Below are 13,385 nucleotides of genomic sequence, written 5' to 3'. Positions count from 1 at the left end.
CTACCTTTACAAGTGAAAAATAAGCATCCGTTTGTCTCTCCCATTTGTCCTTTTCTCTTCCTGTTCTTTCTTCCTTAGATAAGGCTCTACAGGCTAAATGGTGCTGGTGGTGACATGTTTCACCCTTTTGTTTTGCAGGTGTTGTCTGGTGGAACCTGGGGAAGAACCCAGTGAACTGACTCAAGTGGGACTGGAACAGTATCTGCCATGGAAACATGGGTTTGCAGAACTAAATGAAGAAAAATTACTAAAAGATTTTGTATTAATTAAAATCCTGAAAAGGACGAAAACTGATCTGCTGGGAAATTACATGCCATATTAAATATACAGTTTTGTAACTAAGCATTATCTCTCCTCCTTTGTTAAAGGTTACAGAGATATTAAGACGTCCTACAGTTACAGCACAAAAGGCCTGATTCGATATACGATAGTATTTCAGAAATAATGAAACTATAAAATCTGCAAGGAATTAACAAATCTGAATTTAACTGCAACAGATGCTCTATCTACATTTCTTGATCTTACATGCTCTTTGTGTTTACCTAATCACAAAGTATTGCATTAGGCCCAGTCCAGCTCTAGTAAAGTCAACAGCCACAGCTCTGCTAAGTACAGAAGTCAGAATATATCCTTGAGAATGGAGATTAATATTAGCTTTGCAATTCTTTGCTAATGTGACTTTTGAATTGTGCTCTTGAACTACCTGAATGTGTTATCAGTGTTTTAAATACATTGATGTTTCCACTTTGTTGTAAAAATAGGCTTTTAATACAAGACAGTATTTAGCAATGTAGTACCAGCCATCAGTTTGATATCAGCCGTGACATTATTTAATTTTCAGAATCACAGAGGTTAAAGCTCACTGAACTATAAACAGTTGGAAACACGGAGTGTAATCCCAAGGCACAGCTCTGCACAAGCTGTAATTTAAATCATATTGCATGCTAAGCTGAAAAGGCAGTGCAGGTCCCAAAGGGCATGAATAAATCTGCAGTCACTGATTTGCCACACACATTTGTGTTGGGATTCTGTAACTGTGCAAATGTGATGTCTTCCTTTAGTGCAGAGGACCTGTCATCTACTGAGATTTGTAATTAAATAACCCAAAGAACAAAAGCAATTACTTAGCCTTACAAGCATTCAGACTGGAATTTACACGATTTCATGAACAAAGAGAAGAGGAAGTTATGGAGACAGAGAGAAAGGGAGGCTTTGAGCCTGCAACTTAATTCAGCTGTGTCTAGTGCTAGCTGAGATTTTAATGTATAGGCCAGGTATTCACATACCTGGCTTACTTTGAACTAATAATTCCATCATCACAAACTCCACTCTGAAGTGGATGTTTCTCCATCTAAGGAGCCAATTATGTTCCCAGCTGGCTATGTGCCACATCAGGTGCCAGCTTTGAGCAATCAGTTGTGTTAATTGCAAGCAACACTGAATGCCTTTTGGGACAAGCAATTCACAGTTCAGGAATGTTAGTGTAAAGGGGCTTAGGTTCAGCCCCATTAGCAAGAATAAATCACAAAGTTTGCATAGGTTGCAAAATAGGTTGTAATTTTATGGAATGGGGGAAAGAGGTAGGAACAGACTAAGGGGCTGTAACCTCACATCATCAACTCTGCTGGGTGAGCTGGGCATCTGTTACTTGATGGGTGATGGCTGTGTGGTGGTGGAGTCCTTCATATTTTCAGCTCAGCAGCTCTATCCTCCCATTCCCCTGGTTCTGTCAGGTATTCTGATCCAGGCCAACAGGGCTAAGATATTGGCTCAAGAGAAGACTACATCAACCGCCACGAACATGGTCTCCTCCACTTTTGTTGGCATTTTCCTTCTTTCTATTTGTCATACTGGGAAAATAATAATAAAAAAATGCATAGGGGTTGTTTGATGTAAAGGAAATCTTATAAGGGCATAAATAACAGTGAACGCCATAAATGGATGTTGAAGGCCAAATTCATATAAAAACAACCATTGAAGAAATAAAGCGTATTAATGAAATGAGCTGAGCACTGCAGTGAGTAGAAATCAGTAGATCTTTCTTGGCTGCCTTGGGGATATTCTCATTTATTATCAGCTAAAGATCTGGCCTGTGGTATTTTTTAATATCTAACTTTTGTCTCAGTACCTGAATAACAAGTTTTAGCTAATCTATCTATTTGCAAGGGTTGATTTCTAATACGTTTGCCCGTGAGTCGCAGCACCAGCACTATTTAAAAGAAGAACCCTGCACAAATATTGGAGGTGATGAATGGGAGGCTTGGATTGAATCATTAGAGATAAAGGGAGTTAGTGTGTGGCAGAGAGGGGGAGGAACTGGTACAAACCTCAAAGTCTGCAGGTGCTTAGAAACAGCGTGGAGGCTCAGGAAGTGTCTCTAATACCCTTTAGAGGCTTAGTCCCTAGTGTCCCACGTGACTATACAAAGAAAACTTCTTAAAACAAAGCCATCTTATTTCTGCCTTTAACACAGACTAAAACATTGCCAAACACTTTTGCATCGAAGCTGTGAATTTCATTAAATTCAATGCAACTCACTCAGCACTCTCCATTTTTGTGTGTCTGAAACCTGTAATTCTCCCCCCATCGCCCCATGGCCAGCGTGCTCTAGTCACATCACACTTAACCTTTGCCTTGGCTTCTCAAAAAAGAATTTGTTTCACTCTATTCACGGCTTCAACAGTTTGGCAAACTGCACTTGAGTGCCGCGCTGGGCCTTTATATTGAACACACTAATCTGATTGTTTTTCCACTCTACAAACTTTGGGTCAACAATCAAGCTGCTGCCAGAAACTAATTAATTTGCAAACAGGCCCCATTTTCACAGGGGGAGAGCTTTTGAAACCTATGTCAGCAGAGCTGGTCACACCATGGTGACATGCATTGTCATGGCATCCACTTTTCTGGGTAATTCTCCTCACTAATTTTTCACCACACACATGAACTCAAATTACCCAGTCAACAGTAAATCTCTATTGAATACCCACCAAACTCTTGAACGTGGTGGCCTGAGAAGAGGAAATTGGTATTGACAGGGTCAACACTCATTAAATTGATGGCTAGAGCAGAAGAGAAAAAAACCCCAACACAAGAATGTAAAAAAAAGATTCAGATGTATGTCATATCCCAATGAAGGGGGCTGTAACAGACCCATTCCAGCTTTGTTTAAATCAATTAGTATTCTGCTGTGTGATTCCCTACAAGCAGATTTCTGCTTAACTTTTCTTGAAAAACTGCTTAGTTACTTTTGTGAACAGAAAGGAGGCATAATTTGGTAGCTAAAAGTCACTGTTTTCCAAGCATCAGAGCTGTGATGAGCCCTCATAGAGATCTCAGAGATCACGGGAAACCTACTTGAAATTGCAAGGCCTATAAAACATAGGCTTTGCTTTTGACATCCTGCCACCTAATCTGAACTTTCCTTTTCCTTAAGCTGATTTGGATCTTTGTAAAAATAATAATTACAAAGAAACCCATGTTGTGTAATTTAAAGTGGGGCCTACACCAAAAGCAAAGCAAAGTGCAGTCTTAGAACCCGAACACTACACCTGTCCTGGGCAAATGACCTTTTTTCCCTATTGAAATTCATCTCCAAGGCAAGAGGAGAGGCTTCCTATGAACTGACGCTTGTGGGTAATGTGTTTATATTTATACATATATGTATTGTATGTATATCTATGTATATACATAGTTAGATATGGTCCCTTTAATCATGTATTAACTGAAAGTAGTACACAAAGCTTTCTAGTAGAGATGATTGTCACAGCTACCACTGCTTGAGTTATATACTGAGTTTGTCACCTTCTTATGCAAACAGACCATCACTTTACAAAGCTGTCTGTTGCCAACTCTACAAGTTATCCATTGAAATAAATACATACAAATAAAAAATCCTTCTTAGTTTAAAAAAAAGAGAACATAGAATATCACTGGGACTACTGGCAAACAGACAATTGCTGGTCTTTACTATTCAGTGTGAGAAGGGTACAGAGCTGGGGACATCCAGGGTCAAGAGTGTGACTCCTGGAGTGTACTCACGCAGCTGGGTTTTTACACAGCTCCTACTGCTGGAGGTGGCAGATGAGACTCAGATTTGTTTATCTAAAGCTATGTCTATAAAAAGCAACTCACCTGGGTCATCAAATTTGCTTCTGAACACCCAAGCAAGATCACCCGATTTGCCCTGTGCAGCCAAGTGCACTGATTCATCCACAGCTAGCATCTAGCCAGAGCTTGTTCTGGCTCATTCATCCAATTTCCTCCCCAGAAAAGTCAGAGCATAGGTGATGGGAAGGGCTACACTCTCAGGTCTCTCCCCAACATGAAGCTCACCAGGATTTACTTGGTCGTTGACCCAATACCGTATTCACCACTGACATAAAACCGCTAAAATGTAGCAATACTGAGGCACATCACCAATTCAGCGTACCTGAGTGAGTGTAGATCCCCAAGCTGGCAATCACTTCCAAGTCTCTGTTTAGAGAGAGACTATGCACTGATCTGTTTTGGACTGGGGTGATATCCCACAGTGCTTGTTTTAAGAGCTATGAACATCTTTCCTAAATCTGTACTACGTGCAGCGGACAAACTTCTCTGGTCTCCAGTGGAAACAGTGCACAAAGCACTCTGAGCTTCCCCATTATTCTTGATCTTATATGTTCTATAAAGAGAGTCACAGTATGAATTGCAGCAAAGCATGGCTTCTAATCTACACTCCCAGCTATTATTTTTCAGTGTGAATAATAAGGCTGACCAAGCTAAAACCCATAAATGAGCCCATGGTTAACCATGTAATATACACATATCCTAAGTCAGGTGCTCCTGGACTAATTTGTATCCTAACTTCCCTAAGCATATTGTGGCTCAGACCAATATGTTTACTGATGCAAGTCTTTTTGCCCCAAGTCATATTCTCTAGAGTGTCAGGAAGTCCTCAAAATGTGCTGTCAACCCAGGGGACTGTCCTCTTCTGCTTCATCTTTCCTACCTGCTTTTTCCACTCCAGACTCAAAGCTTATCCTTTGGCTACTTTTACCAATTTTTCATACCTAAATGCAACAAAATCTCATCCACAACCCTGATATTTAATGAAGAAAATGACTTAATCCTAGACTATGGGGGGGGGGGGGGGAGGGAGAGAGAGAAGATCTATTTCCTAGAAGGATTTAAAATAATTTCATTCAGGCCACTTGATGGGAGATAATAATTTTTCTGGTTGTCTTTACCCACCATCTTCATGATCTTCCTCACATTCAGAGGAACTGTAAAACACATTCTCTAATTGCTACTTGGTCTTTGATTTCTGAATCAAATGCTTCTCTCACTTTGTATAAAGATACAGGGAGCAGTTATCAGATAGGATGAGTCAACTGGTTCAAATACATGAGCATCTTCTGATCAAATATTCAGTTGGACCTATGGTTTCCTGAGTTGTAACCATTTCAGGTTAGTGACAATATAAACATCGAGTAATAACATTAAGAAAGAAGTGATTATTTTGTGATTTCAGAAATTGTACATTTCTTCCAAGAGAAAAAGAATGGGTTGTAATAAAAATATATAGAGAAAAGACTTGTTAGATTGCAATGAGAAAAAGAATTTAAAATTCAAATTCAATCTCTCAAATTTGGATCTACAGACTTAAGGAAGAAAAAAAACTCTGTAAATTGAGTTTGTATGCCATTCTGTTCACATTATTATGCCACCGTCACCATAGTTTCTGAGTACTTCCTAGCACTGTGTTAGGTGACATTAGCATTTGTCACACATGGAATTTATCACTGTGAAATTATTTATTACTATTCTTAGCAATGAAGATAATGGGAATGGGGGTGGGAGGGTGTATTGAGTGAGAAATGAGACTTGCATATATGGACATGTTTTGTTCTTGCAAGGGTCGGAGCTGTTCATGCCTGTATAAGCAGTGATGAGAAAGTGCGGGACTTGGTCCACACTACAGCCCGCATGGTAGGAGAGATCAATTGACTAATTTGGTTCAAATATAGGAATGCATATTTTAAATGCAAGAGATCCTTGCAGGGGAAAAAAACAAAACAAAACAAAAGGACAACAACAAAAAAACACACACAAAAAATTCGCCTCACTGTTTTCACTGATAAGGTTGTTTAAATATGCCCTTGTAAACTTACGGGAATGCAGACCTGGGAGATACTTCTTAGTCTACTCACTGCAGTCCCTTGCGATCTCAGGCGAGCGTGCTATATGACACCACATAAAATCTTATCTAAGTTCCTCTTAAAACCAGCTAGGCTGCCTCACTGACTATTTCTATTGGGCAGCTTTTTCTAATTTCCTTCCCCCCACAGTTTAAGACTTCTAATTTGAAGAATAAATATATTCATATGCAGTTCATACCCTGGGTTTTTTTAATGTCCTTTATTTAAATAGCTCTTTTCTTGTTGGAGATTTATTGTATTTGTAGCATCCATCACCTCCTTTGTCCAAGAATATCTCAGATGTACTTTATGAAATAACCTCTAGGTACCAGGATGGTTGGGTCCTGTCTATGCTGGCAGGTCAGCTATTTTCTACATCTGCTTACCTTTGGTGGCATGTATTTTAGTGCCTTCTGTATATCTGGATTGGGAATGTCTAGGAGGTGAGCTGGAAAGTGGGCAACTAGGAAGGCATTTAGGGGCAAGGGAGTGGCACAGAAGAGGGAGACGTCAGTGGGTATGTATAGGTGGGAAAAGGGTTTGGTGTGGATGACCTAAGACAAATTATAGAATCAAGGATGCAGCAAATGCGCTGGGTCAAAAACTGGCTGGATGGCCGGGCCCAGAGAGTTGTGGTGAATGGAGTTCAATCCAGTTGGCGGCCGGTCACGAGCGGTGTTCCCCAGGGCTCAGTACTGGGGCCGGTCTTGTTTAATATCTTTATTGATGATCTGGATGAGGGGATTGAGTGCACCCTCAGTAAGTTTGCAGACGACACCAAGTTGGGCGGGAGTGTTGATCTGCTCGAGGGTAGGAAGGCTCTGCAGAGGGACCTGGACAGGCTGGATCGATGGGCCCAGGCCAACTGTATGAGGTTCAACAAGGACAAGTGCCGGGTCCTGCACTTTGGCCACAACAACCCCATGCAGCGCTACAGGCTTGGGGAAGAGTGGCTGGAAAGCTGCCTGTTGGAAAAGGACCTGGGGGTGTTGGTCGACAGCCGGCTGAACATGAGCCGGCAGTGTGCCCAGGCGGCCAAGAAGGCCAATGGCCTCCTGGCCTGTATCAGAAATAGTGTGGCCAGCAGGAGTAGGGAAGTGATCGTGCCCCTGTACTCGGCACTGGTGAGGCCGCACCTCGAATCCTGTGTTCAGTTTTGGGCCCCTCACTACAAGAAGGACGTCGAGGTGCTGGAGCGTGTCCAGAGAAGGGCAACGAGGCTGGTGAGGGGTCTGGAGAACAAGTCTGATGAGGAGCGGCTGAGGGAACTGGGGTTGTTTAGCCTGGAGAAAAGGAGGCTGAGGGGAGACCTCATCGCTCTCTACAACTCCCTGAAAGGTGGTTGTAGCGAGGTGGGTGTTGGTCTTTTCTCCGAAGTAACAAGAGATAGGACGAGAGGAAATGGCCTCAAGTTGCGGCAGGGGAGGTTTAGATTGGACGTGAGGAAAAATTTCTTTACTGAAAGAGTGGTTAAACATTGGCACAGGCTGCCCAGGGAAGTGGTGGAGTCCCCATCCCTGGAAGTATTTAAAAGACGTGTAGATGAGGCACTTAGGGACATGGTTTAGTGGGCATGGTGGTGTTGGGTTGACGGTTGGACTCGATGGTCTTAGAGGTCTTTTCCAACCTTAATGATTCTATGATTCTATGAGAAATGAACACATCCAAGTCTCAGCAAAAGTAGTTGCAAAAGAACAAATACTCACTTCTAAACTTCTTGACACATCTAATACATTTTTATTAGAGAGGTAAAAATCCTATAAACTAGCTGCAATCTTGTCTTTCTCTTGTCATGCATTCCTCTACTGTGCAATACATATATATTCAAAATTATGTGTGTATATTGCCAGTGCTGGGACATCCTACAAACTGCCATAAGCGGAAACAACATAAAGTGATGGCTAAAGTTTTGTATGAATGCCAGGAGAGTATCAAGTCCTTGTTTCCTGCCTTGGACCCTGTGAAATTTAAGAGGGCATTTTCTTTTTTATTGAACAGTCGCTCAGCTTCTATAATTCTCAGCTGTTTATGTAACCGTAAAGTAAAGATTACCAAGGACAATAACCCCAGGGGACTAAGCACAGCTACTACCCCACTTTAAAAATTAAGCCATGGAAAGTATGCTAAAATAATATCATAGAGCTGGTTTAAACCCATAAAAAGCAAGGAAATTCCAAGCCAAGGCTGGAAATCCAGACTGACAGTCTCTTTTAACCCCAGGTCTAGTAAAGAGGGTGAGCAAGACCAGTATTCCTTCACTTTTCTGGGGTGCAAACCAGATTCATAATACTACCTTAATGCAGCTTTTGTGATTTAATTTCCCTTCAAATCTTCTGCAGCCCAACTCTGTTTTGCTTTTAAAATAAATGTTTATGATTATTCATTTTACAAAATGTTAACAATTTAAGGCAAGATCCCTCTGTGCTTAAGTCAGGGAAGATGAGAGCGGCTCCAAGCTTTCCTTCCACTCCCCTCATCTTCAGCTTGGAAACCGCCTTCAGTACATTGCTTTTGCATTGCTTAGCATTTGCTTTGGTACACTGCACTGCCATTTCTGCCTTCTTGCCTCCAGCCATGCCCTCAGCCCTTGCATGAACGCTGCCACGGACGGTGTACAGCAAACATTGTGTGTAGCTCACCAGGGAACTGCTGGTACCAGGGGAAGCTGCTCTGACCTGCTCGGGCCTCCTACTCATCTTTTTTTATTGCTGAAGTGGTTCATAGAAGCAGGACCTCTATCTACGCTTTCTTAAATAACACTGGCTTCTGATGGCTCTGAACTGTAAGAGGCAATGGCACATTTAAAGGAAAACATGGGTTTTGCCTATAGGCAAGACTCTGTAAGATATATGTGTAACATCAAAGCCATTGCTATTTATAGTAAAGCTGGACAGGAGATGTTTTCTCAATTTCAAGATTTTTTTTTTCTGAGAGTTCAAAACTTTTCTTGACCCTCACTGGGACCAGCTAAGACTGTCAAAGCTTTTTGTGCAGAGAAACTCCATGCACTTACCAGAGGAGCCAATAACGTCCAGGGTGAGTATGCACATGGCTTGTAACAAAGTACATGATTCAGTCTGGGGCACTGAACTGCGGCTTTTCGTATCCACGATGACTTCCCTGAGCACCAACTTATTTCACTGTGTTTTTGCAAATGCCTTCATGTCACATCTGGCCAACTCTGTATCAATAATTAAATATTGCAATGCTACAGTGACTGATGTATGGTTCACTACCTTCTAGATGAATGCCCCAACTACATGGCTACAGAATCAGTCTCCCTTGCTTTATTTGGCTTGGTGACTGTTTTATTATTTATACAAAATGAAATGTCTTTAGAAGCCTGTGAGTATTTAATATCTTTAAAAGACTTAAAAAGTCTTTAAAAGCTGCTGGTCAGCACCATCTCTCGGGCTGGGCACAGTTCAAAGCTCTCTTCCCAGCAACATTTAACTTCTTAGGAAAGGTAGAGCATCTCCAAAAAGTGACTGTGTGATCTCTGTAGGAATCATAGAATCATAGAATACCAGGTTGGAAGGGACCCCAAAGATCATCTGGTCCAACCTTTCTTGGCAAAAGCACAGTCTAGACAAGATGGCCCAGCACCCTGTCCAGCTGAATCTTAAAAGCGTCCAATGTTGAGGAACCCACCACTTCCCTGTAGAGATTATTCCAATGGCTGATTGTTCTCACTGTGAAAAAGGAACTCTCTATCTGTACTTAAATCCAAAAAACTTAATCACTCTGTGCAATGTTTACACCAGTTCAGGATGATATTTAAATTCTAGGAAAAGTTTGCAAGTTCTTAATGTCTTCTCCTCTCCATTTTTGGTACCAAACAGCTGTGTTTTCTCTACCCTGTCAGCTCTGACCTTAGCCTTAATATGGGAAAAACAGTTTGAAGTAAACATTAGCAAGGACTTATAAACTGGATGTCTCACCATCTAGCTATTAAACTCCAAGGGGATGAGGATTTCTCTTTGAGAGTTTGATCAGAACTACTGTTCTTATCCAGATTTCAATATATGTCCATTAGAATAGTGGTTTTTAACCTGAGGCTAAGCACACTGTAGAAAGCAACTAGAAAAGCAAACCCACCGCTACATAGCAATCCATGTCTTTAACTAAAAAATGTATAAAGCTCTGCAAACTTAAGGTTCAAAACTAGTTTATACAGATCTTTAAGAAAGTAGATTACACCTCATCCTTCAGTAAGAGCTTATTTCATTAAAAGTATATCCACTTTAAATACATGCAAACATAAAGCTTCTTTTACAATTATATTTAAAAGATACAAATGACAAAAAAAAAAAAAAAAAGAAAAATTATCAAAGGACTGGCATGCCTGCAGAGTTTCAAATCCAAATAATTATCATTTTTGGATTTCCCTGTTAGATGCTGAAATTAGGAGTACTGTGTGGAAAGGCTGCCAGGACCTTATCACTGGGAAATTAACAGTAAAGTCTTAGAGCCTTTAATAGGAACGTCGTAGTACAGATTTTAAGCCAACCTTTCCATATTAGGAATGTAAACTTATCAAGTTGCAATGGAGAGATAGATTTCAAAAATGTGCTTAAGGATCATTGTCTATTAAATTATAGACAGTTATGAGAATCATTTCTAAAGGCCTCAGTTTGATTCTTTTTTTAAATTAACTTGAAACTTTCCATACAGGAATATAGTGTAAGAACTACACTTAGAGTTGAAAATCATCTTCACCCTGTGCCTCGATAAATGCTGCCTTTCTACTTCTATGCTCATTTTGGACCATACTTTAATTCAGAGAGCTTGAGGTTCGTCAGCTCTTTATGTGCAACTGTCTTCTCCTCCCCATCTTGAGCACAAAGCAGTTGTGATTTCTGCACCCTGTCAGATGCAACCTTAGTGCTAATTTGGGAAAAGCAGTTCCCACATTTAGTGCTGAAAGACTGATAACCGAATCCACAAAGGAATGACACATTTTCAGCGATGAAGTACAGGGGCTGTGGACAATGGCTGTGCTTTCCCACTGCATAAATCCTCCTGACTCAGCTGTCATTGTGCAAATCTACTGCACAAAAGCAGATTTTGCTTGCATGATTGGACTTTATTTCATCATGACTATCATAACAAAAGTGGGTGTTGTGTTATCTTTAACATATTATTACTCTACCAGGTACCAAGATAGATGGATATGTCTGTAACCCTTGTACTTTACTGACTCTTGAAGTCCAGAAATCGTCTATTATTATAATAAAATAAACCAATGAGCAATATTTCTGGGTTACTGGGCAAGCACAGACTGTAGAACTGAAATGTGATAGACCTGAATCTGTCCTCACAGTAGTCTACATGAATTATGACAAAACTAAATTTAACAGGACAAAAATCAGATTCATACAACTTGTCATATTAAAATATGATTTTATGACAGATTCAAACAACTCATCATATACACATTTATCTGATACATATATCCAATGCATATATCATATATAGAGTTGTTTATCCAACCTGCAATAGCATTTTGTGGTTTTAATTACGAGTCAGGGATTGGTTTTGTTATAGATTGTATATACAGCTAATATGATAACCAGTATGATACTAGAAGTTCCTGACTGTCGCTAGTAAGAAACTGTGTTGTTAAAACATAGTCTGCTCTTACACATTAAAAATTTGCATGAACAGTTTGCACTAAGTTGCAAAACCATGTAAGAAAACCTAGACCTCAGCACAGACATAAATAATGTGGCTAGGAGTGAAAAATATCTACAAACAAAATACTTCGTGAATTCAAAAACAGGAGTGCAGATGCAAGCAGTGTGTACAGCAAAAGCGACTAGTCAACTCTTCAAAAATTAAAATATAAATTAACTCAGAGTAACTACTGTTAGCATTCAAATGTCAGCTTTTTCAAATGATGAATTCTCATTTCCAAAATGCTCATATCCTTGTATATGCCAAGTGTAAATCCATTTAAGCTATTGGAATTTTGACTTCAGTAGAACTTGTATAGAGTACTCAGATGCATTTTGAAGTATTTTGGTACATGAAACCAAACGCAGATTTTCTCTAAAACTATCCTTCTCTCCCCATACACGCAAACAACCAACTACAGGCCTGATTAGTAATATCCATACAATAATGTAAGCTATTGTGCCTTGTTAAACTATTTAATATTTTGAAACCCAGTAGTTTGGAATACCCAGGACCCTTTTCACTTTTTTCCAAACTATTGACAACTCTGGCCTGCTCAGGAAGCTCTGCTGATTCACTTTCTGCTGGACTTTGGTGGACAGAGTCCCTTCAACCCAGCCAAAAATTAAAGCCTGTACAAGGCCCAGTCCTGCCCAAGGCTCTGTAGCTACTTTGTGTTGACGTGTGGCTGATGTCTCCACAAGCCTTGAGCAACTTGCACCTTACAACAATCTGCTCCTGTGGCACAACCCCATTAGCCATAGTGTCTGTATATGTTTTAAATTTAATCACACTCCACAAATCTCAATGTAATTAAAACAAAAATGTTTCTTTATAAATCACTTTTGATTAGGTTAACTGGTTTAAGACAAAATTCTGCTCCAAATAAAAGAGGGGTGTATATGTCAACAGATGTTGCTGGAACAAAGCTGTGTGCTAGTCTTTAACAGCTAGATGAATGTAACTGGATAAATGTACATTTTACATACCATTTAGCCACCGGGAGTCATGCTGCTCTGTTCTGATTGGATGATGATGCCCCAGAGTTCGGAAAATGGCAAAGTCCCTGCCCATGAAGTCTGCCGCTGTGCCAGAGTACAGTTCTCCATCTGTGGGAGGACATAATTGTAAGCAACATTTCTCAATTTTCTAGTCATGTAAGTCAGAGAAAGCTGTCAGTCCTATGTTTATATTACACTAATAGGGACAATGAGAAAATTACAAAGTAATAAGCTGTATGCAATGTATTGTCATTGAAAATATATAATTAGACCCACTTTCTCACTGCAGAGCTTAACTGTAACCTCTCTCAAATGAGCTCTATCTCCTGACTGCTAGTGCAGCCACTTTTCAAAAATACGTTTGGATTCTTAGGCTGGAACAGTGACAGCTTGTACACCTATCCCTGGCAGGTAGTAGTATGCAGCCCCCCAAAAACCTACCTAACTGTGAAGTTACCCTGTTTTGAACAGGAGTTTGGACTAGAGACCTCCAGAGGTTCCTCCCAACCTACTGGGTTTTTGTGACTCTGTG

The 13,385-nt window shown here is 40.3% G+C and overlaps 1 protein-coding gene across 1 annotated transcript in view; it reads right to left on the bottom strand.

The window, feature by feature from the left end:
• SEMA3A (semaphorin 3A) overlaps window positions 1-13,385 on the bottom strand; it is a 174,732-nt gene that overhangs the window by 51,273 nt on the left and 110,074 nt on the right. Inside the window, exon 6 of the mRNA XM_076359190.1 lies at window positions 12,842-12,961. Coding sequence (XP_076215305.1) covers window positions 12,842-12,961 — 120 coding nt within the window. The remainder of the gene's footprint in view (window positions 1-12,841; window positions 12,962-13,385) is intronic.

Source organism: Aptenodytes patagonicus, chromosome 1 (genome assembly GCF_965638725.1).
Source record: "Aptenodytes patagonicus chromosome 1, bAptPat1.pri.cur, whole genome shotgun sequence".
In the NCBI taxonomy this organism is placed as follows: domain Eukaryota; kingdom Metazoa; phylum Chordata; class Aves; order Sphenisciformes; family Spheniscidae; genus Aptenodytes; species Aptenodytes patagonicus.
This window is presented reverse-complemented; position numbering and strand designations above follow the sequence as displayed.